This window comes from Temnothorax curvispinosus, unplaced genomic scaffold, assembly GCF_003070985.1.
Source record: "Temnothorax curvispinosus isolate PA1 unplaced genomic scaffold, ASM307098v1 QBEX01005316.1, whole genome shotgun sequence".
In the NCBI taxonomy this organism is placed as follows: Eukaryota; Metazoa; Arthropoda; class Insecta; order Hymenoptera; family Formicidae; genus Temnothorax; species Temnothorax curvispinosus.
Window position 1 is genome coordinate 41560 of NW_020215096.1, and position 26153 is coordinate 67712.

Below are 26153 nucleotides of genomic sequence, written 5' to 3' on the forward strand. Positions count from 1 at the left end.
CACTGACCAGTACTACAATTTGTATAGAAACATTATAATGAGTAATTCATGATAATATTAAGGAAAAGAGATAAAAGTAAGGCACAAATACATTTTATTCACGCCTCATTTCAATAGACCCTTTATGAAATTCGCGCAAGTTCGTAAAAATTGAACGATAACGATTATAGTAATAAATGTGCTTAAAATTTTTTATTTTTGTCCGATCTATAAAAATTTATTTGATTATTACGACCGACAGAGACGATAGGGATTTCTTGCACAAATATTTTTTAATTAAAATCTAAAAATTTAATTAAATTTCTTAATTTAAATCTAATTAATGAAATGCGCTATGTGCACAACTTTTATATTCTTTTCTGCAATGTAAAATATATAAATATTTGTACGGCCTATGATAAAATATCATATATTTTTAGAAAAAAAAAAAATTTTTTTTTGTTTATAAATTTTAATAAAACGCATTGTATGTTACAGGAACTCACAAATATGAACATAACGAGCACGGCAAAGCCTGGTCAGGACAAAACATTACAAATTCCTCTTTACCCGATAGGTGTTGTCAGTGTCGACCCTTAAAACAGTTATTTATACGGAATTAATTTACTGTATTAGCAAATAATCTTGCAAGATTTGCATAAAGTTGTTCTAACATATGTTGCATGTGAGGGTCGGATTGCCGTCCAGAGTGCCGAAAACGTCTCATTGTTATGTTGCACCGGAATCAATAGTTGCACCCGCGAATGTAAGAAAATGTATTTTACGTGTTGCATTTGAAAATATAACTTGTGCCGATGAAATTTTCGGAGTTATATTTCACTATAATAAGATATTGTCAGATTGACATATGTTCAAAATATGTAACATACTGCGACACAAAATGTGCTGCGGTTAATATAGTACTATTATTGATGATAGATCCACCGCATCTATGCGAGACGTAATATTTCATTGAAATTTGACACGAAAATTTGCCAATGGGAGCATCTTTACCGCCGACGATACGCGGAGATGGAGCTCCTTATTGACAAAAATATATTAATTATATTATTATACGCGCAAAATAATATCTGTTACATTACTACGTACGTATACTTTCAATCATAACAATAAAACGTTGTGTCAATTTTATAATGTTTACAATAATTTATGAATTCTTACCTTGAATGGCGATGCCAGAGCGATAAATACAAGACAGCCAACACACGCATGTTTAATTGCAGATTTGTTGCCGCAATACACATCATATATATAAATCAAACATTTATCCATTTTTACTTTATTGACGATTAGTGATTTATTATAAATTTTTTCCCTATAAATTGCTGATTTCTCATTTAAAAAAATCGAAATAATTTTAAGATCTGACGTGATTGAACAATTTGGAATGCGGTATTGGTTTTTGTAACCGAAAATCTATACAAAACACTTGACAAAAATTTTTTTTGTTGGCCTGTGTAATTAATCTAACTAATAAGAAAGTGCAAAATAAAATTAAAAGAGAAGATGTCTTTTAGACATGCGTGTTGTCTGAGAAGTAACATCTAATCTTTTACCAACGCCACCAATTAAGTTAACTTTTTTACGTCCAATTTTTTTTTTTTAGAAAATATACCAAATATATAATTATTTTTAAAGGGTTTTGGGACTTTCGAATACGAAAATGGAATCAAAACGAAAATTCAAGATAACAAATACAAAGAGTCCTTAAATTCTAATCCGTATATTGAGACATTTTCAGTGACGCACGCGAAGTACATAGTTTTAAATACGTAAAATAAAATTTAAAAAATATAACAAAGCGTATATCGAATAAGCACGGAGGAAAATTTAAAGTTTTTTCGAGTATTTTACCAAATATATTTTACAAAATAAAATGCAATTGTTTTCTTCTTACACACACTATAACGCATCGTACGGCGTGAATTATTACGCAGTTTTTATCTCGATCTGTGAAGATTGTTGATCGCTCGCGGAATGACAAATTGAGAAGTTTTCTTCACGAATATTCGGCGCGATGCCATTCTTGAAGCCGCAGCGAACCACGTGGTGCGAACGGCGAGCAGAGGTTTGCAAGCGAAATGGCTGGCGCCACGCTATATATTTCCCCGAGACGAAACGTATCGCCAAAGCGCACTATAAGGGCGAATGGAGAAACGATAAGAGAGAGGGCAAAGGCATAGGAGTCAACAGGTGTTATGAAAATTATGTTCCCTCAAAGTTTATCGTCCATTTAAGCCCAATAATCTCAATTTCGCTTTACCAAATATCTCTACACATACAGCAAAACGCGCGTATAAAAATTATTATTTTTAATACAACAATAACCGTGATATTTTTTTCTCTATATCTTTTTTATAGAATGTAAGTGTTGCACTCCTTTATATGAAAATATTGAGCAGTGCATATCTATGTTTTAATTATATCAATTAATATAAGGAATAAAAAAAGATATTAACAAGAATTATAAATTTTACAATATTGATACACAATCTGAGCGTCAAAGAAATTGTTCTATTTGTAATTTCCCTATTATGAGGATCTTCTTTCGCTAAATATGTAACAACAATTATTTGTATAACAGGATAGAATACCTGCTTTGCGTATCAATTTAATATAATTCTGAAATCATAATCGAATATATGCTATATTATATACATAATTTCTCGTTAGAGACCGCGAGATCATGTACATCTAAGCTGGCGATATTTCGTTCACTATTTCGTTAGGAATTGTTCCTTCGCAGCTACGGCTGGATGTACGAAGGCGACTGGTATAACGACCTGAGACATGGCTACGGCGTCCTCAGTAAAATTACTGAAGACGGTGAGGTGCGCAAAATGTACGCCGGCGACTGGGCGAGGGGAAAGAAGCATGGATTTGGAAGCAATTGGTACAAGGACGGCAGCTATTACGAAGGCACGTTTCGGGAGAACAAGAGGGACGGTTACGGCCGGATTTGGTACAAGTGTGGCAGCGGATATTACCAGGGCACGTGGTTAAACGATCGTTATCATGGAGAAGGGATACTTATTCAAGGTTGCAAGTATTATTAATTAAAAAAAGAGAGTATACATATACATATATGTCTAGAATTTACGACTATGTTTATCAATTTCTTTTTAATTACGTATTACATAGAACAAAAGGTGATACATCTTCCTTAGCGCCCGCTTTGTGTTTGATTTTATTCTCGTATTCGGCGCTCGCGAACATTGTGAACTCGGAATCACGCCGTCCCTCGTTCAAAGCGCTATGTACTACTTAGAAATTCCCATAAATATTTATCTTAAAATCCTCATAGAAAACGGTAATCTTTACGAGGGTCAGTTTACAAATGGCAAGAAGGAAAGTCGGGGTGTTTTCTACCACCTAGACAGACGTCAAGTGCAAGAGGGTCGTTGGGAGAATGACGTCTGCGTGAACAGCACGATAGAGGACGTCGACTGCCGACCGCCAGCTTTACATCCGACATTATACATTTCAAGGATAAACGGTCAAGCAGCGATACACTTATAATCATATTGCGTCACGTCGTCTCGTTTACGTTTTCTCTAGATCGATTTGAACATACATGTTTCATGTTTCACTAGTCTTTTCCGCGTTCGCGGCGAACTTCGTACGTACGACTTTTTATTTTGGCAATCACTCCGATCAGCGCGTTTTGCACGCCAAACGGTACGTACCCTGGTGGAAAAATGAATTTTTCATATTATTAATCACATTTCTATAAAAATTTTAAGACTTTCTCAGAATTTTTATACAAATTGGAATGTTTTTTAAAACAACTCAGACAAAATAATGAAATAAAAATAATAATGCAATATTTCAGATTTTTTCTGAATATGAGAAATTCACGCAATTTATTGGAAATTTTCATACAAACAGATACTGAAATATTCCAAAAATTCTCATTCGGTTATTTCTGAAAGTATTTGAAAAATTTGACATATTTATTTCAAAATTTTTCATAAATCTAAAATATGAGAAATTTTTAGAAAATTTCTGAAAAAATATAAGAATTTTTTTTTACCAGGATACAAATAATAAGACATACACGTTCCCGACTTTCATTCGCGATCATTTTTGTAATATTTCAAGCGATGTCGCGTACATCCGAGTCTCGCCGCTTGCTGACATATCGTTCCTTATTTTTACGGCAGTCGTAACACGTGTATTTGAGAGTTATGTACTTGCGCGTTGAAAAATGATAAGGGAAATTGCTGTCACTGCGAGTTAGATCTCTATTTAAGAAAGATATCGACTTTCGTGTCAGCGATGGAAAATTTTTGTGACAGAACGCGTTATCGATACATGTCTGACGTCATAACGCCAAAATATTTAAGAAATATAAAAGTCGATCGCGTTTCTTGGATAAACATGCATTTTTCAAAAGATAAGTACATTCGAGTACACAATTAATCGCACAATTAATCAGTTCTCGACAATTCAGGCTATTGTATTATCGCCTTTTGTACGCTTTACCGGCAGGAATGCCTGGACATAATACATATACATATGCATGTACATATATATCATATACATATCAAAATGTCCAGGCATTCCTGCCGGTCAGTGTACACGGCGATGACACGCGAATCTCACATTATCCCTAAAACATATTATTCTCTCTACGTTTTAAGTCGCAACGCGAATGAAGGAATGTATTTTGTGCCTACATATATAACGATGTTATCGAACTTCGTTACCTTCCAAAATCGACACGATGCTTTCGTAACGCGCGCATCGTGCAGACGAACGAAGTCTCATCGCGCTTATACTAATTTACATCACAGAGAACACGCGTATAAAAAAAAAGGAAGATCTTATCTGTTGACCGAATCTTCATAACATCTGTAGCGCATATGCGCCAATATGTATGAAGAAAACGGCTGTCTGTCATGTTCTTCGAATGGCTCACGCTCGAAAGACTCCCTTTTCTGGCAGAGGCCTCCAAGAAACGTTGCCAACACTCATCGCAGCACATCGTCATATAAAAGATCTCTCTCTCCCTCTCTCTCTCTCTCTCGCCGCGTTCCGCGGAGCGGAAATTCTTGTCGCGCTCGATTCACGAGTCCAATTCCGGCGGCAGGGAAAATTCCGAAGACCGATTCAAACGATATGCGTTACCGGGGTCTGCAAGAGATTCACGCCGTTTCTACCCTCCACGTCCGTGGACTCGATCTGCTCCTTGAGTAACTCGAGCTCCCGTATGCCGGACACCGTGACCTCGTACTTATGCGCGACCAGACTTCGATAGAAGTGTATCGCAAAGGCGAGAAATATTATCAGCACCGGTATCAGCACTATGCAGGCCGACCAGGCGGCAACCTTCGAGATGTCATAGAACTTCACCCAGCAGAGTATCGCGATCTCCAACAGGAACAGAAGGAGGCCCAGCAAAGTGGAGAATGCCCACGCGATCTCGATGTACCAGTGTAGACGCTCGTGCGGTGACTCGTGCACAAGGCTTATGCTATGGAGATTGCAGACGGCCTCGATGTTCGGCAGTATACACGTGGATATCATCAGCGCCAGCATGTGTACGGCGACGAGCAAGGTCGTGCACACGGCGAAGGCGATCAGCATCTCCGGTGGAACGCATGTGTCGGCATTCAGCTGTACCTCCACCATGGCGACCTGCGAACAGTATAATAGATCCTTAATCCAGTCTCGGGAATTACCTCGACGCATTTATCATTCGACGTACACGTCATCGAGAAACGAGAATTATCATCAACAAATGCTAATTTTTTCCGTTAAATACGCATTTAGATTCCGCAAACTCGCCGCGTACGATGGGAAAGAAGTGAAACTTATTGAAAAAGTATGACACAAAACTGCGAGTTGCTTTCCAAAAATATTTAAATAAATATCTATATTTTGATAATATTTAATGTTAAATAATACTTAATATTAAAATGAGTATTGCAATTTTATATGCGCGCGTAAATACCTTTTATTTGCGCGATATTCGATTGAGATAAGTATTCGCGTGAGCTCGTTTAATCCGAAAACAATACAAATCGCTTCCGGAATTATGCTCTTCAGTTCACAGGGGATTTTTTTTCATTTCCGTGTAATGGTTACAAAACCAAACGATAGACTCTATTACAGTTATCTCGATCAGTTAATCGCGGAGGATGCGGACGCGCGTCGATCTGTGAACGCAGAGTTCGCGATAAAAACTTGTCGCTGTTGGAAACGGTCTAAATGAAGGTCCGATACGCTTTTGCGAGCGACGTTCTCTTACCATAGCGAAACCGGAGAGCAAGGCCGACGTTTTACTGGACGCCTTGAGCTTCGCGCGGCTCAGCTGCAGTTTCCTCCAAGACAAGTAGCTCGGCGTGTGAAGACCATCCCCCGCTTGCGACATCGTCGACTGTGGCGAACAAAACGAACGTGGAGATGGCAAATTAGTTCGGGTCGGACGGAAGGGCCGCGATCTCGCGTTCTCATTGTCTCACCGAGGGACGGGAGAGGAAGGGAGAAAGGGATACTAAAGCACACTTGCGACACTTGATCTTGCGATCTCACAGGGAGGGAGGGAAGAGAGAAGGTAAACTCAACGTGGAAGCTTAAGCACGAGTAAGAAAGAGAGGCACGTACCGGAAGATCGATGGCAACGTCGGTGCCAACGGGGGAGAACTTGCCAAAAGTCCCGCAGTAGTAGGACAAAAAACCAATGGGTGCTGAACGAAACAAATAATAAGGAAAATTAATGAAAAACGTAGAGACGTGCGGCGGCTGATACGTTATGACGAGATCGACAGGATCGACTGCCGTGCGTCTTGCGGGAGGTCTGGCGAGGAAGAAGAAATACGTACATATACGCTTAACGCTACATGCATGAACATGCGTACACATACATGAAGACATCACGTGCGTTTCGGGGGGGTACTTGCGCTGATGCATGCACGAGGGACTTTACATCGTGACTCGCGCCGTTTCGCTGTAATGTTTCATACATACGCCGGAAAGATGTTACTCGATTCGATTCGCGGTCGCCGATCTTCGCGCGGTTGAGGTTTCCGGTTTGGACAGGGGCCAAAGTTAACGAGATCGCAAGCACGTTAAATAGAAGATGATGCAAAAGTCGCGAAAAAAGCGTACGTAACGCGAGATAGAAAATAATCTGAACGATGTGTTCCCACTGCAAAATATCGCGACACTTACAAGCATCTTGCCACAAGATGTGCGAAATGTTCGCTCTCGAGATATTCTCGGTTCTTGGCGTTCGTGTGATCTGTATTCTCGTAAGTCTGACGATTTAAACAATAATAATAAATAAATATCAACACGATACGAACGTGAAGATGACAATAATTAAATAAGTTGTCTTTTTCTATCCACGAGATGTTACCATTGAGTCAGTTTGAATACGTGGTGAAGATAGTGACTGGCGAGCGAGAAAGAAACACGTTTGTCACACGATGCCAGTCTTTTGTTTGTTTTTACAGCTAAGAAAGAGATATACTCAATGTGTTAATCTGCGTATTTCGACAACTTGATGAATGTACACAGGCAGCACTTTCGAGCATTCGCGCTTACTCGCGAGTTGCATCGGCCCGACTTGTACGGATTATTCACGTTTCTTCCATCAAGTCTGTTTTTTTTCTCGTAAACAATGAACAAGTGATTACAAACGCGTGGTCGGCGTACACGACGAGGCATACGTTAGGTATATCAATAAATAAAAACAAGAGGTTGCGTATATGATGAGAAAGTCGCGTACCTTGCGTCATATTTGTAGATACGTATGTTTACCTAATAGTATCGCAATAAGCTCACAGCAATCAAACATGCGGCACACTCAAAGAAATAAATGCACATAAATTTTCTTATCGTAACAAAGATTAGTTTAACTAACATGATTTAAAGTCTACAATCTACATCATACAGTCGAACGTACGGGGGTGTATCTCAGTGATATTGGAAATATTTTGTTTTCAATAAAACCACTTTGCCGTGAATTGCGAGTATAAAGGCGACTCGGCGACTCGATCTCTGCGGCATGCAAATAAGAAAAAAAAAATAGGAAGTACGGTATATTACGACGTTATCGTTACGAACGACATCCGGATAATTATCAATACGTACGTAACACACATGCAGAGTGAAGAGTTGAAGAATATGCGACTAATTACGCGCTCAAAGTCAGATATAACCGCGATGTTCGAAAAAATATAACGTATAATCGATAAGTGGAGAAAATTTTAAAAAGGCATCTCGCTCGTTAAAAATGCATTTGTCGCTCGTTAAACGAGATTAAACGCAATTAAAGCAGAAATTGACGGTATTGCATCGATGCTCAATCGACTAACCGTATGATCGAGTTCGATGTAATGCGCAGTATTATTTTAAAGTAAGATCTGGAAATACCGAAATAGTTTCGCTAGCAATTGTATACCGGTGTCGGCAATAGCTCTGTTATTATAAAACCACAACGCCGGAAGCCTTTAATTATACCAGTATTAGATATCAAATGCCGATAAAAATATTTGTAGTACTGATATATGTATAATATAATTTCTCGGCAATATACTAACTTCAGTATTATTTTCAATACCAATCAAACAAATCAATTTTTTTAATGTACTTGACGTACATTTTACAAGAAAGACGTACATTACAAGAAAGAAATAACGTATATAAATTAATTAATTACATCAATATTTATATCAATAGATTTTCAGTTATAAAATCGATATTGTTTATATCGTTCTTAATTCCTGTTTTAAAGCGGCGTTTAAAGGCAATATTGTGACTACGAAGAAAACAGATCTATTATTACAGGCGCAATGAAAAAGTACGCTAGAATCAAAAATCTAATTTATATTTTTACAGTCACAATCTTACTGTCAAACACTTCTCAATTTCTCCCTAACATATTGGAATCCTCTGATAGAGGAATAAGATTTAAAAAAGTGTAAAATATACATTATGTATTTAAATATACATATATGTATTTAAAAAAATCTCAATTACTCTCTACTCTTATTTCTGCAATTACGCAACAATTAGATTTGGTGAAAGCTTACGGGTGATTTAGACGTTATTTTGTGGAGTAATGATAAAAAAAATAATTGAGTGTTTTTATCGCAACTGGTTCACTAATTTAAAAAATTAACATACTTAATAGTTATTTAATTCATCTCTTTAATTATCGATTTGTTCAATCCAATCTATATGTAATAAAAAACAAATTCTAAATCAAGAGAACTCTACTTTTACATATGTTAATACGTTTCTCAGTCTAGCATTGTAATAAAAAAAAAATACAACTTGAAAAGATAAATAAATAAATAAATGTAATTATTTATTTTTAAAATGTTAAATATTTCATATATTCGCTATACAGAAGTAGACAATTTTTTATCTGAATGTTGCAACGCAGCCATTCACAATTTATATCGGAAATATTTATATCTCGTACAAATATCATTATACTTTTAAAACACAACATTTCAATACGCTAACAACAGATCGTTTCTCAGCCATCAAGAGAACTACGTAATCTTTAACGTTCCTGCGATCTTCTCGGCAATCAATAAAATAAAAAAACATCAATTAACTCAAATCAACGACGAAGTAAGTACCGGGAACGAGAATAATAATGACACAATGGAAAGCGACGCGCGCGCGAGATATCGAAGCGGCATGCGGCGGCAGTACAGAACGAAAACCGGCGACGGGGAAGATACGCGTGCGATATGTGCGATGTGCGGGCGCGGTGCGGATGAGGAGGAAAGGAGTTCTGCTGCCGTGGAAAAGGATCAGCTGGGGGGCAAGTCTACCGACCTGACAGTAATCGTGGAACGGCTTGTGAAAGCAGTGGCCGTCAGCGTTGCGCAGGTGTTCGTGCGCCACGTGTACGTGGGTCGGCAAGTGCGAAGTGGGGAGCACCGCTCCGCCGCTCTCCGCGCCAAACAGTGAATTGCGCCCGGTGCTGGTCGACCATACGGACATCAGGCTTGATCCTTGCGCTGCTCGGTCCGGAGCTGCAACGAAACCGGAATGAATGAGAAGAATGAATCGGCCTTCCGATCGCGCGCTCGCGCAATTACGGAGAAGCGACCGCTCGAGAAGACGGACAGTAATACGATTGTTTTATTTCTCGAGTGGCTAAAAAAATATCTTGGAAATTTTATTGAAAATTATGCTGCACGTTTTGCATTTGCTATTTAATATATTTTCTTGTGTATTTATATAATATTATAATATTTATAATTATGTATACACATCTTGAATTTTATGTGTCTGTCTTATTTCATTATCTCGATTTTAGACCGATGGCAGAAGTAACGATTAGTAACGCTCCCTCCCGTAGAGGAGCTCGAAAATTCCTCTCTATTTTAGATCGCATTAATCTTGATTATTCTCATCATCACTTATCTAAGCCGCACGGTAATTCTTAACGATGTACGACAGTAAACGCGCGCTGAAGGAAGTGAAATATAAAGCTGTCGCTGACATAACTCAATGCTGTTGACATGCAGATGACGGCCCCGGTATCCTCTCCGTTTTCGATTTCACGTGACATCAATTTAAACCACGTGAGATAAAATCGAAATACGAGACGCCGAAGTGTCCTACATTTTATAGCGCGCCAAGGAATGTAATTAGAGATATATGTATGTGTGCATATGTATATGTCCTTGATTCACTCGCCAGTTTGCGATCATTAATTTCGTCTGCTATATCGGGCCTCGAGTTCGGCACTGAATCTCAACTGATCGTTTATATTTCTTAGATAAAGATCTTCTGGCGCTCATAAGACGAAGATCATACACTCACATACCTATAAAATTTGAAAAAAAAAGTTCAATCAGTGTTGTCGTAAAAAAAGAAAAATTGGTATTATTATTATTTTTCTTTACGTGATTTACTCCGTGCGTTTCACGAAGAAGAATGCGGCGGAGATTTGTCGACGGTGCGGTATCGCGAAACGCGACACGCCGCTTGATTTGCTTTAACGAACGTGCCAATTGCTCACGCGAGTCGTACGCTTTGTCGGCCGATCGCAGTAACTGGAGCGATTGAAAATCCGCGACGTGAGGCCAGTGAACGTAAATTAATGCGCTCGTCGCCACATACGTTTTTGTAGCACGCGCGCAAGGTCGAAAAATGTAATGCACCGCGCTCGCCGGAAAGCGGTCTGGGTCAAACCAGAGAGCGCTGGTTGAAAAGGATCGCCGATCTGACCACGCGATTAGTTGGAGCAGAAAATAATCGGGACGTACCGAAAAATACGAACTTACCGGAATAATCTCTTATAATATATGATTACAAATATAATCTGTGTGTCTGGTGATTAAAAAGAGGAAACATTAATATATGTCTTATATTTTACACACATTCTTCTTCTTTGTCGTAATATTTCTATTTTATTTTAGTCGCGTTGCACTTATTTCGAATTTTGAAAGAATAATTTAAGTCTTTTCTGCGTCTTCGAAGCAGGAGATAAATTATACCGACGCAAACGGAGCAAGAACTCAACTTTCTCAACTTTCATAAGATTATTCGATATAAAGTAGATATTGCTCTCCCTTTCTTTTGTTCTTAAATATCGATTGTTCGTTGAAAATTTCGCGGTGGTAATTGATGAATTAGCGGAACTTAATCGACAAACCGCGCATGACACAAAGAAATAAACTATGTTAAAGTTTCTTAAACTTACTTTTTTAAATTTTTCTTAAGATATGAACCCTTGCAAGTCTATTTTATTAAAAATAAAAAAATATCGGAACAAATATAACCAAAAACAAAATAGGTTTGATGTAATCAACCAACAGCCTTACATTCTCATATATCCATATCCGTTCAGATTGTTTCGTCTCGCGAGAGTCACATCTAGGTGGTGGTTTACAAATACGTTTTATCGCCCGGAGGGATTACAATTTTAAACGCTGATTCATTTAAAACGGCTTTGCGTCTCTCACACCGGCAATGATAATCGCCCTTAGTATTCGTGCAATCGTCCTATTCTGTCGCCGTTGTACACAGTGGCGTATAATCGACGTATCTGAATCTCTTCATTCACTAAAAAGTATAATAATAAATAGTATACAAGCAACAAGTACAAAATTATATACATCTCCGTTGTATGAAAATCATACATGTTATATAAAAATTCATATTTTTAATTATCGTAAATAATACGATCGAAAAAAATCGTACGATTTACGATAACCGTTTGTGTCGAATTATACGATTTTTAATGAAAATATACATTTCCATTGTACAAATATTAAACACACTTATACAAAAAATGTACATTTATACAAATTATATTTCACATTTTTTATAAATCTAGAAATATTTAGTATTTAATATTTATGCAGATTAAAGCTTTCATTCTTGTTATATATAAATGTACGTTTACATTTTTTTATACTAAATAAATATCTAAGATTTTTTACAGTATTATAGAAATACTTGGAAAAACTCTTGATTCTTTTAAACAACATCATTATTTTACGTCTTAATTCGTCGAGTTCGGTAACTATTTTACAAAATAAGACGCATAATACGTGCCGTGAGCAAACGAGGCATAAGACAAAGAGATACATACGCCACCGATACATATAATCAACTTAACGATCCGTATCTGGTTTTTTCCTCTTTTTTCTACTTGCCGCTCACTGCTCCGTTTTTTTTTTGTATCGCAGACACGCTGACATATCGGCACTTTGACCCAACCGCCGTTGATTACGCCACTGGTGTGGTACCAACATACAACAAATCGCGATATATACGTAACCACTAACCCTGCCGCCTGGACGGCGGCGAATCGGAGGGGACAAACATAGAAGCGAGGCGGCGAGTTTCGGTCGGTCGCGAATCTACCGGGCCGGCCGTACGCGTCTCTTTTCGCTTTCTCGCATAAACTGTAAAGACAGTTATCGCGTTGTCACCGTCATCCAAGAGCGGCCGCGCCGTTGCCAATATCACTAAAAATACAGGGGGTCCAAAGAACGCCACGTATACGATTCCGCCGCCGTTGCGGCTCGCGTACGGAATTAAATCGCGATTAACGCAGACGCAGACCGTGTGACGGTGACATACGATGGATCGTCGCTCGCGCGCAGCGAACCGCGATCGTCCTCACAACGAGCTTATTCTTCCGCGATCGACGATAACGCGGAAGCGGCGGAAGTTCGCGCACGGAACGGAGCACTCGTCACTCGTGCGCGCCGACGACGACGTGACAAGATAAATCAGGAAGAGATTGGTGTCTATTCTTTCTTTTATTACCATTCCCGGGACACTGATCGGCGAACGTCGCGAAATCATGCCGGACGGAAAGCTCGACATTCTGCTCTCCTTCTGTCGGTCCTCCTCTCGGCGCGCGTCACTTTCTCCTGGATGCTATCGCATCGTTGGTCCACGTCAAGAACACGGTCAAAACAGACTCCGGCACACCATTCGCGCGTTCGAAAATTTAGAGCGCGCGCGCTCGTGCGCGCACTAGCTAAAAAGACGCGCGACACAAATGATAATCACAAGAGGACACCGACCAGCGCAGGCAGCGCACTGATGAACCAGATGAACGAGAGTGCGGCCAACGGGCCGAGGCGAGCGGCCGGCGGCGCCAACACAACGCCGAACGCGGCCGAAGCGGGCCGAAGATCGCCGAGCGCCGCCGAGACCGGCCGAGGATCGCCGAACGACCAGCCGTCCGCCGACGCGCGAACCGTTTGATTGCGGTGACATGGCGTGTTGGAGGAAACATTCTTATGATCTCCGACACAATGCGACGTAAGATCGCATACGTAACGGGGAATAACCGCAGGGCGATCCGCGGAGTATCTCTCGACGAGACAGATATGGAAAGAGACGTTCATTCATATGCTTCTTATCTGCGGATGAACAATCACAATGTTTGGAATACACTTAACAAGCCGTTCTCTCCAGTCTTATAACGACCAGTCTTATATTATTGCTGTAGTAAAAAGACACGTTCCCCGACAGAAAAGAAAATAAGATGAATTATTGCCATTGTTCGGACATGATTGTTTCCTTGACGACCTCTTATTCGCGGTTTCAGTAACAATCCTCTTATTCGCGGTTCTCCCGCTACACATTATATTTTCCGTTCCGCGTTAATTCATATTTTATGTTTGTCGCGCGTTGCCTCATTCCCGATATCATGTATAAATACACTGAGAAAAAAAATTGTTGATTCAATAGCATCTGTGTTATTGAAAAATATACTATAAATAAATAAATAATAAATAAATGTTTAAGTAAAATAATGCAATTTTATTAATTACGATGTCTTATCAATTACAAAAATTATTGCGACAACTGTATTCATTTTGTGAAAGTAAATTCGCAATTGATTGGTGGTAAATACGTCCTATTAACTATAATCTTTTTTCTTGCCATCTAAACCTGTATTTCAAAGATCCTCCAACTATGTATATAGCATATTTTTGATAAAAGACTACGTTTTAGCAATCAGAAAAAATATATATCTAAGGAATAATACATGATGTTGAAACAATAAATTATGATGTTAACATTGCAATAGCAAATATTATTGCAATAAGTACATCTTTCGTTGGCACCCCGCAATGAAACATTTCGTTGAACCAACTTATATTTTTTTTCTCAGTTTATAAATATTAATAATATAAAGAATAATGGCGTTCGTGAATAATATTTTCGCGGAGATCTCGAGTGTTTTTTGCGTAACTTTTTCGCGGCGCGCGATACTTTAAATAATAGCAAACGTATAAAATGTAGATTATACGTAACGGACACACGTGTAAAAATAACGTAAACTTGTACTTTTAAATATGCACTCGTATATATTTCTGAAATACTAGAAATAAAATGAAAATAAGATAATACTTGGTGTAATTAGGTAGCACAGGAAGGAAATACATAATTTTCTTTTTTGTTTGCTATATATGCTCACGGCGCAGACATCGTTATGATTACGAAAACGTATTATTCCTTGTGTTGACGCAACGTTCTTGCAAGATATCACGTCGCGAGATTCATTTGTGCACTATGCAGCACTAAAAAAAAGGAAAAAAAAGACAAAGAGTAAGACTCTTTTGCTTGTTAGTCGTAATAGATCGCGAAAATCACGAACGATATTATCTGGAAAAAATGTTCGCGGAATTCATTCCGGTAAAGCATGAAAATGTCAGCGGACATTTCAAATTCAATTCTTATATTGCTGTCTGTGTGAAAGCAACATTTTTAAGTAGAAATTTTGCTGTTTAAATATATAAGATAAGACTCGAACAAATCAATATTAATTACATATTAAGATAAATTGATTTTTATTTCTTACACTCATCAATCGATAATATCATGATAATATCAGTCAATAATCGAGGAATATCATTTTAAAAAGGTACTTGAACATTACTGCGGATTAATTTTAATTTAATGTTTTAATTAACGTTTTAGAACGTTTTCGTCGTTACTTTAAATTATGTCTTTTCTACTGGCCATATTTTCACATCTTTTTAAATAAAGTTTAAAACTCATATAAAATTTTATGCTGATTTTTTTATCATTGCGAGATATACATTTTTCAATTATATCCTTTTTAGCGCTTCTCTTGCACATTTCGCAGTTAACATTAGTCCGTTTTTATATGAATATTCGTGATATTTCTCCAACCCATATTTTTTAAGATACTTCAGCTTTATACATAGAAACAGTAAGATTTATACAACTTTTAAAAACTCCATCTCTTTATTAACAAAAAAAAAAAGAAAGAATATAATAGAAATGCTGCAAGCAAATTCAGATATCTAAAACACAAAGCATCTTTTACTGGAGAGTTTCATTTTGATTGCTATGGACACTGAGAATTTTTTTAGTCAATAATAATCTACATAACGAAATGTTATGTTTGACGCAAGTTAAATAACTCGATTTAATTAAATAAATCAGCGTTAATCGATTGATACATGATCGCTCTTCAAACGAATATCTGCACAGCTCGAAGTTCGCGCATATATATCGAGGTTTGGGAGCGTCAAGCTTCATTGACAGCACGTATGTTTCTTTGTAGAAATTACGAAACTGCATTTATACTAAGTGGGCACGTGTGTGACGCCATCATATAAATTACATAGACGCGATATCTTTTTCCACAAATTACCCGACTTTGTTTCTGACAGGCACGTGGCACGTTTAAGCATAAATGCGCATTACGTCACATACGTGTGTGCCCGCACTTTTATTTATAAGGTCTAACACACACAAAAGCAGAAAAAATACGTTATTATTTCTTCATTTTTTACAAAACGATATGTTTTCGTGACTCCTGACAATAGTACACGTCAGCACTATACGCCGACTTCCTATCCGTGTCCTAGAACGACATACGTAGTTCGAATAACTAATCAAACAATCATTTTCAAGATAATTTTATTTCGCCGAGTTGCGCAGATATTTCAAACTTCAATGTTATAAAACAGCTAGAAATATGATACGGATGCTCTCATTAATTCTCGAGGTTTCCTACAATATTTTTTCTGAGAAGAGATTTCAAACATTTCGCATTAGTGTGTAAAATGTCAAACACGTTCGAAGAATCGATAAAAAATAAAATTATGAGAAGGAAAATGAAGTGATAAAAAAGTAACGGAACAGCACGTAATTATCGAAAAATTTTATTGACTAATATTTTTTCCATTTGATCTCAAAATTCTAGATTGTCATAATAATAAACTGGCCAGTAGGTTTAGACATAACGAAAGTTATAGATTATAGAGTATATTCCAGATCTAAGCTTATAGAATATTGTCTCGATGTGTTTTATTATTCTCTCGTTCTCGCAATTTGTTTTTGATATACCTCTCTCCTTAGATTGGAATATCAAATTTCCTTTACTCATTCACGTAACAACTTTAGCAGTAACAACTGAAGCAACTGAAAGAAACAGCTGATAACCACGCAGATGGTGACGCAAATAAAAATAAAAAGTCCTATCAATAGTTCAAATTTGACAATTGAAATATACTGTTGATTTAAATTTTAAATGTGCTATTAAAGTTTAGTAAAAGGTCAAAGGTTTTAAATTAAATAGTTCGGCATCATTAACTAAAACAAAATTTACAATAAAAAAAAAAATGCATATGGAACCCGCATGCATGGAGAAATAATATCTCATGCTGTCAAGATGCATCAGTTCTTATTTTAACAAAATAATTTCATATACAATGTAACGTACATTTGGCAGGCATATAGCGCTCCACTTTGTACCAGAATAGTAGTCTGAACGTTCAGCAGTGTAGACATTTTGCGGTTAAAACGGGGGATGGGGGACGCACCCACGCTATATGCGCAACTACAGTTTTAGGATCGTTATTCATCCATCGGTTAATGAGACGTTCGCACTTCTCGCGCAAATGGTCGACGCAATGGAACGGAATCTATTGAAACGGCCGCATGCAAGTGGTCGTCCCGCCGTCGGAAAAGACGGTAGGTAGTTCTATTTAGATCTCCCGATGGCAGCCGTCCAGGATGCGGTCGCCTACTCTTTACGCCATGAAGACGATACGTTCGTTTGCCGTGGGTAGTCAGGGTCAGGGCATCCCCGGTAGCCTAGTTATAGTTAGCGCGGCCTGTCTGATCTATTTGACACCTACTCGTAACGAACGAAAGACCGAGATGCATTCCTTGCAAAAATGTTACGGGGGTGCCCCACTTAATCTCGCCTTCGAAATAAATGGCCATAACGGCCTTCCTTTTATCTCTCTTAAGTTAAAAAGAATTATGGCGAGATAAAGCTCAAATTTTTTTGTTCCGTACGCGCGTACTCGATAGTTCGACTGGACAAGCTATCGCTTAGGCTCACAAATAGAGTTAATCGATTAGAAGTATTAAATTGAACTTTATTGGTCTATCCTTTTCAACGTAAAGTAAAAAGTAAAAAGGAATGGCTACTTACATATATGTATGTTGTATATACTCTGTATATATTTTCTTTAAATAACATTTTTTCTATTGAATCATTATTTTATGTATTTTTAATAGGCAAAGCGTTCAATGTTATTACTTAAAACAGACAGTAAGCGAAACGATCAGGATCAGTGTGTTGTCGTGACTTGCAGATGATTTACGGTTACGATCGATTATAAATAAATTTCGTAGATACTACGCGGCCGATGTTTTCTGTGAAAACCCGTCGAAGCCTGAATCAATAAACAGCGTTGTCGAGAAGTTCTTCTCGCGCGAGATGACGGGATCGTCGGGATCGTTCAGCGAAAAAGGCCGAATGCCATTAATTGATCTCTCGTGAACGCGACGATGATTCACGTGTCATTATTATGACTGTTAATTTTTTATATTTGTCAATGCGCTGAATACCTAATAGTTAAAAGAGGCTCGGATCACCAGGATACGTTCTTTCTTTCGCGGAAACATGACGTAAAAGTACATTCTCTTGTCCTTGAATTAATAATTTATTATATAAAAGACATTTATGAGATATTTATCTATCTGACTGACTAATTGCTAATTAACATTGTAAATTAACGATTTTTTTATTTCTTCCACACTAAAAAAATATTTAGATCCAAAAAAATATTTATTTAGATTGTGGCCAAGAGCTTATTTACTTAATATAATACCCACATATTTATACACATATTTATTTAGAATTAAATATATTTATTTAAATTAAGTAAAAATAACTACCTAATTCTGCATAAATATGTATATTATATTAAGTAAATAAGCTCTTGGCAACAATCTAGATAAATAATTTTTTTATCTAAATGTTTTTTTCTCAATGCACATAATTAAATTAATCAAAACATTTTCTATTTTCGTCCTCAAAATAATCTCACATAAGAAACATAACGGGATATGCGATACACAATCTCGAAAATTGAGGCCGCGGAAGGATAAATAATAATACCGGCGAGGTTGCAATAAATACCAGTTCAGGAGAAGTGCAACGCGAGATGGGAATGGCGTAGATTATAAATGCGAGGTGATATTTATTACAGCGGTGGTGTTATCCTAGAATCTTAATTAAGGCCTTTCCGTTCTTTCTTCGCGCGCGATTAATCAACGTCCAGAGACGTTTACCATTATATATACTCAAGAATGCCCATTTTTCGGGAACTCCTGTCTTCGCGTCGAAGATGACTGGACAGAGTAGCGAGTACGTGAGTTATTGTTACGTTGGCAGCCTATTATTCGCGGTATCCTGTTATTGCACGACTTATGAGCAATTATACAAGCTGTGCTGTGATTAAAAAGTCTGTTTCGTACATGTGCGCTTAACTTACAGACACGAGAATACAGTCGCGGACTGTTTTGATTTCTCTCGAGGTCGATACCGAGGAAAACCCGAAACGAAAATTTGTTCAACGCCGGGCTCGAACGAGAGGAGAAACGAGTAATAATTCCAATTGGCGAGTCTTTCGCAAAGTCACTGTGCCTCATTAGCGACTAAACTTCTCGACTATCGTTTACCTTCACGAAACCGGACGTTGTTACGTCGATATCTTAAAAAATTGCGAAGGCATTCGATAACTAAACATATACACACGTACTTTGCACTCTGCACAGAAACAATGCAAGGTAAACTAAAAAGATAAGAATGCGATGATAAACATTCGCAATTATATGTAGATAATCTTTTTCTTCAACGGAAAATTTATAACTCTTTGACGAGCGCATTTTTAACTTGGCGTATATTACTAAAAATATAAATAATTACAGATATATCGGATAAATCGAGCTTATTTTTGTTAATGATAAGCCAATGAGCTTAGCAAAATGAATGAAGAAGTAAAATTAATAGAGATAAAATCGTTTTTAAAGAATTTTTAAAGAACTTACAGGTGCCGATATCAACACGTCGACGGGGTTCCATGTTCGCAAAGGAAAGCGCGAAATGGGTCGCAATATTAGCAACTACGTATTCGGAATTAGAAATGAGCCTCGCGAGCAACAGTTATTCGTATACCGAATAAATCGAAGATAAAACTAATGACAACGAAAATTTTTCGATACGGTTTCAAATTTTATAGATACGCGGAAATGTATTCTGCGCGGCGCATGTTGGCGTTTAATTCCATTATCACGATTAAACATTATAAATATCATTCCTCTCGGTATTTATAGCACAGAGAAATCCAAACTAACTCGCACTGAGAACTATACAGAAATACCGACTTTACCGTGATGCGCGCTAACGCGTTACTTCGATAAATGGAAAGGGGATCGGGCCGCGAAACACCGCGTGAATCGCCCACGTGAGTCCAGCGGGAAGAGCGCGACTCCCGGGAACTCCCGTTAACACTCGCGGAACGCAGGAATCCGTGCAAGAACGGAAACCGCTTCGCGCCCTCGGAGCGGAAAAGAAACGCGCTGTACGCGTTACGCTCGCGAATGCCGACTGGCACGCTGCTCTCGAAAGGCCGTTCGTTCGGAGTATCGGTTGAAAAGCCACGGCCCGGCCGTGTCAGTTGAGCGTGGAAAGCAACGGTACACCGGTCACCGAGAAAACTGGAATCTCTCTCTCTCTCTCTCTCTCCGTCTTTCTCACGTGTCGCTTATCACGCGTCGCGTCGCGTCGTGAAAGCGCGCAACGGCAGATCGACGACGATTGCCGCAACAACGCGGGCCGGCAGTGGACCGTTCAGCACCGCGAGACACGATTTATCTCGCGATAAGTATGCAATCAGACGCACGAGGTATCCCGATAGACGATATAAATATTGTTAATGGCAGATTTCAAAAGTAACGCGATTAAGTAAGCTGCCGATTCCGAGCTGTTTCCTGTAACTTCATTAGTTCGACCGTTATTATTTAATAAAACAAGAAATTGTTATTTGGTGTTTTTTGGTGATGTGAGAAAAGGTTGTTTTCGAATCAACTGTTACATGGCGATCCGAAAATCTTAGCTAAGGGAAGCCTGGCATTATTTTCAAACTTTCTTGGTTGACAACGGTCTCGTTAAAAATTCAGTTTGTTACAGAACCAATCACACTCCTTAAAAGATTAATTGACATTGTTGGTGGTTAATGAGGTTCGATAAAAAAATATTACAGTAAAAAATATTGTTATTTGTGCACATGCAACTATATGGGTGCGTTCTACTTATCGCTCGCAACGCTCGTGGAATTATTTCATCCTTGTTGTTTGTCAAATGTTAAACAAGGATGAAATGATGCTCGCGAGCGTTGTGAGCAATAAGTGGAGAATGCAGCCCTATATCTATCGTTTAAAGTTTAAATATCGAAGTTCAAGCTTTACGTCATAACACCGTGATAATTATATAAAAAAAAGCGATCGCTTAAAAAGGGGTCGATAGCGTCAGGACGAAATATTTCCTCTGAGTTGCGTACATACAAATAAAAATAATCACATATATGTTGAGATTGAAATTGGAATATTTCCTAACAAATTAAAAAACGATAAAAATGCTGCAAAACTATAAAAATACATGTACGCTACTATAACTGGCGTGAAGAATACTCCGCATGTTTACAGCATCGAAATTTCAACTCGTAGAAATTTAATCGTTTCCAATGATTGATTCAATCGTTCCAACGAGCCATAATCAGTTGTTGGTCACGAATAAATATAGAGACCAATTTCATGCGTCGAGATCAATTGAAATTACATCCCATTGGGTTTTAAGCCCAACGAAGTATTATATCTCACAATCAGCCTGCGAAAAAATCTGACTGCATCAATATTGCAGTCGATCAGCGTCAGGTGCGACGATAGTCACCGTATCCATTGGCTTAAATCTTGCAGAGTGTTTAATTTGACCCCTTCTTGTCGCTGCTTTTGCCGACACCCTCCATTCCACCCGGCTAGCTTTTACGAGCCGAGTTAACGCACCATTAACATCGGCAACAATCGCTCTTAACTACCCCGACACCCTTAAGTATCGTTTCGTACGAAAGATTTTCAAATAACAGCTATCTAGTAAATAATTTTGGTGATAAAATAAAAATATCTCAAAATCAACGAGAACAATTTTGTAAACGTTCCTCGTTCGTCACTTTTTGCTCCAATTAATCGAATCTGATATATTGATTGAAAAGTTCTTATTTTAAACTGAAAGGATCAAGGAACAATAGTAAGGGCCGGTTGTTCCAACCTATTGGTAAGCTACCTGATAGTTAAATCACATGTCTATATTTGTCCAATGTAAAGGATAAACAAAGGCATACATATGATTTAACTATTAGGTAGTTTAGCAACAGGCTGGAACAACCAGCCCTAAGAATGGTAAGAACTCCCTGACATTGTATAGTAGAATTTTTCCCGAAGCAGCGCTGGGTGTTTTTTTATCAATATTATGTCATCGAGATGATTGATTGTAAGTGGGTGTGTCAGACGCAGGTCTCTTGCGTAATTAAATCCGTAAATCGCGTCGTTATTTAATCTGACGAGTATTTATGTCAGAGTTTCTGACATGTCTACAAATACTCTTCAGCTTTGACGTCAAGTTTACAAATTTTTGCGAAGGTTTATGTGATTTTGTTTTATGTCGCGCTATGACAAAAATAGAACTCGCGTTTACTTCAACTTATTTAATTCGCAAAATTATATACGCATACCAACAAAATGTGAAAGGAAAAGTAATCTCTCTGTATACGTCTTCCCGTTCGAATTTATGTATTCTAAAAGATTATATAAATCTAGTGAAGATGTAATCGTTGAGGAATTTTGTTGATCGCGCTAAAGATATTAATAGATATTAATAACTATCAAACGATATTTCCTGGATTTGGAATTCGTAATGTTATTAATGTTATGATTGCAATTAGTATATAAATAAGAACACCTGCGTCATAGGCATAGAAGAAAAAAATAAAATGTTTATGTTCTTCATGGATGTAGCAAAGAAGTTATTATTTAAAATGCAAACTAAGTTATATTTTATTTTCGTTATTTAATTTCGCAATGTTAAAATTTTAAATAAAAAATTTCGTCTGCCAAAATATCATGTCAGTATAGGTCAATAAGTTGTAAATTAGCATTAAAATTCCGTTGCAAAATAAACTTCACCCGCAAAAAAGTTTAGAAAAAATTGTGATTTAAAATCTCTTTCTTCGTCAACAGCTTTTAAGTTCCAAATGCCACAAAAAGAACTGGAATAAATAAACTCTCTTCTGTGAAATTTTCGCTAAACAGCAGTCTACTTTGAATGCATCACAGAATATTTTAGTTAAACCGGTTAAACGAAATTTGATATAAAAATACACAAACATTCTCTCTATTTCTCTTTCTCTCAAAACATTTTAAACGCATGCATAATAAATAAGTCTGTGGATACATGGAAGATCAATATTTTTCATATTCATGCTAAAAAGCCGCATGAACTCCAACATATATTTACTCCACCGCATCACACAGATTAAAATCACACATGCACAACGACAAATTTAATTAATTCTTCCGAGTATATCATTCAAAATACATATCAAAATTAATTATAAAAATGTATAAAACATTTTAGCTATCGCAATAATATAAATAATATAATAAACGGAGTCATAAAAATTCTAAATCAGTTTCCAACGCGTACGCACATTTTCCCTTTCCTTCGTTACATGTTTGAACCAGCGTCGTCAAATTACATCAGAGAAACATAACCTATACGTCCGATCGCGATGCGGCAAACTCCATCCGTTTCGTGAGCTATCAGCTATCAGGCTACCACGTCAATCGTCTTATATATCACATGCCTGTGTCCACCAGATAGTACAAAACGGGTGTATCATTTTCGAGGAATCTGACTTACGCAAAGGCTGGCCCGCGACCCTGCGTGGGTGATCCGCGCGCCCTTGAAGTCAACGTATCGACCCTGCCGCCGTCGCCGTCGCCGCACGATTCGCTCGCTCCTGCTCCTCCTTCCCGTGGGACACGACGGCGTTCGACGATGCCGATGGGATACGATCGTCCGATTCGCATGCTTCGCTACGCGGTCGGTCGCGGTCGCACGCGAGGCGCCTCGGTCCGCCTCGCGAAAATGACTTGGAGCTGACTCGCGAAAAACTGTCGAAACCGTCTGGGAACGGGGAACTGAGGGAACCGCGCTCGCACCACGTCGAGCTCGCTGATCGACACGTCAACGTCAGCAGTCACACGTCGCGACCTTCCTTAGTTCCTCGTCGCAACCCCCGAACCACCCCGAACGGCCAGTACCCGCGATATATAGACAGATGCGCGGCACTTGCACACACACTTGCAGTTGCGCGTCATACTGTCCGTCATACGGCGCTTATACTTTTACAATTCGAGGCAACGTGTTAAGATGGCTCCAACTAACTTCCGACTAACTTAACCGAGCGATTAACTTGTCGAATGATATACCTCTACCGTTTGGCGTTTCGTTAACATGGATAGAATTATTTTTTCTTTTGTTGCTCAACGCACAGAAAGAAAGATTAGAGTGCGAATTATAACTAAAAGGCGAATTGTGAAACTAAAAATCGCCCTTAGGACAGCCTCGACTAAAGGCCTCTCCGATTAACTTTAAATTGACGATTAATTCAATCGGCAGAATATTGCTTGATACATTGACGTCATCAATTGCAGAGCATGTAAATTACAAATGATACCCAATTTCATGAAAATGAACATGATGACTTCGGAAGTTGAAGTCATCATTTCTTCATTATCTTCATTGTAAAAACTTCAGGTAGACAGTGACACGATAGCGACGTCTAAGGACGTCTAATAGACAACAATAGACCAAAATGGGCATCATTATGCCGTCTTTCAACATCACTCTGCGCTATTGAGATTTCTCACAAGAATTTGGTGTCATTCGTATTTGAATGACAAGACGCTCTCGCAAGATGAATGACGAGGCAGTAAATATATCAAAGTAAAATCATTGTTCCTGATCTAATCTTTATTTCTGTTGGTTATAAACAGCTAAAAATTAATAATTCTACGTTAATACAACAATGCAGGGTGTATCGCTATTCGGTGATTGATTTATTAAATATTACCCGCGGTACTTCATTAAAAGTGGGTATAATTGTCAATTTTTTATTTTGTTTGAACATGAAAATAAGAATTAGACGGATTACAAGGCAAACGGTACATTCATAATCCAATCTTATATTCAAAATCGCTTTAAATCTGACTATAGGCAGTCTTAAATTCTATCCATGCAACCATGAAATAACCGTACAGCGTCTCGAGATCGTACTTAAGATCATACTTAATACCATTCATAGAGTCAGAAACTTCAAAATTTTACAGCTAAATTTACAGGTTGACCTCATCGCTGATTAAGTTAATCGAAGTTTCGTTGCTCTCGAGTCATTATGCCTTCCACGTGAATTTATAGGCGCTAGCTTATCGGCATGTATATGGAGAATAATATTTATACAACGTTCAAGCCGTAAATGGATAACATATATCATCATATTTATATTTAGCGAACACAATATAACAGGCTCCGAGTTCGCAATGTGTTTCTCTAAAACACCTAAATATATACATATGTGTATATATGCCCTGTTATTTGCATAGTCGGTTTATGTGGCTCAACTCTCAAGCAAGTCCTATTTAAAAAAAAGTCGAGAATATCGACTGGCTGAAATCTGAAATGTCATGCTTTGCGTTCATCATTTCGAATTGTTGCTCGGCGCGTTTTATGCATTTGTTCGAAAATTTCGAACAATCGAATTCGGCAAGTGTGGAAGTCAAATAATACGACCGAGCTCGACGATCAATGCGAAAAAAGTGTCCATATCTGTCAACAGATAACGCCACCAGCTGTGCATGGCGCGTCGTTGCGATATAATGAATCTCTCGTTAGCTCGTTAGAGAATAATGGATTTGTGCAGCCTCAGCGGATATGGCACAAAGAAAATAAAAATACATGCACATGCGTCGCATCAATTAGACACAGATCGCTCATTATCGATTCATCTCTTGTTTGCAGTAAATTTTAATTCTAAATTTACATTGTTCGTTCCCAAAAGATGCAAGCAAATGTTAGTAGAATTTCGGAAAAGAAATTTTTACCCTATGCAAATATTACTTGTGTTAAAAACGAGTACGATGTATTGACAAATACAGCGATTCTCGGAGCTAGAGCTCTCTTTTCGAAAGTGAAGTGTATACACGCAAAGTCATTAATATTCAACACATGAATTTTGCCATTTTATATCGATAAGTGT

The 26153-nt window shown here is 37.9% G+C and overlaps 2 protein-coding genes across 5 annotated transcripts; one reads left to right on the forward strand and one right to left on the reverse strand.

Moving 5' to 3' along the window:
- The first annotated feature begins 1322 nt into the window (after positions 1-1322).
- On the forward strand, positions 1323-3519 carry LOC112454765 (MORN repeat-containing protein 3-like). The gene is made up of 3 exons (XM_025016330.1): positions 1323-2193; positions 2747-3039; positions 3305-3519. Exons 1-3 carry the CDS (start codon positions 2018-2020, stop codon positions 3517-3519), a joined length of 684 nt encoding a protein of 227 aa, XP_024872098.1. The 5' UTR covers positions 1323-2017.
- Positions 3520-5059: 1540 nt separating this feature from the next.
- LOC112454763 (calcium release-activated calcium channel protein 1-like) lies at positions 5060-24154 on the reverse strand. 4 transcript variants are annotated; one of them, XM_025016327.1, is made up of 4 exons: positions 23756-24154; positions 9802-10001; positions 6254-6382; positions 5060-5640 (listed from the first exon to the last, which is right to left on the reverse strand). In XM_025016327.1, the coding sequence occupies exons 2-4, from the start codon at positions 9967-9969 to the stop codon at positions 5113-5115; spliced, it is 825 nt and encodes a 274-aa protein (XP_024872095.1). In that variant the 5' UTR covers positions 9970-10001; positions 23756-24154; the 3' UTR covers positions 5060-5112. The 4 variants fall into 4 exon arrangements, with proteins under 4 accessions (XP_024872095.1, XP_024872092.1, XP_024872094.1 ...); XM_025016324.1 differs by lacking the exon at positions 23756-24154 and adding an exon at positions 19831-20382; XM_025016326.1 differs by lacking the exon at positions 23756-24154 and adding an exon at positions 13258-13546.
- Between the last annotated feature and the right edge of the window lie 1999 nt (positions 24155-26153).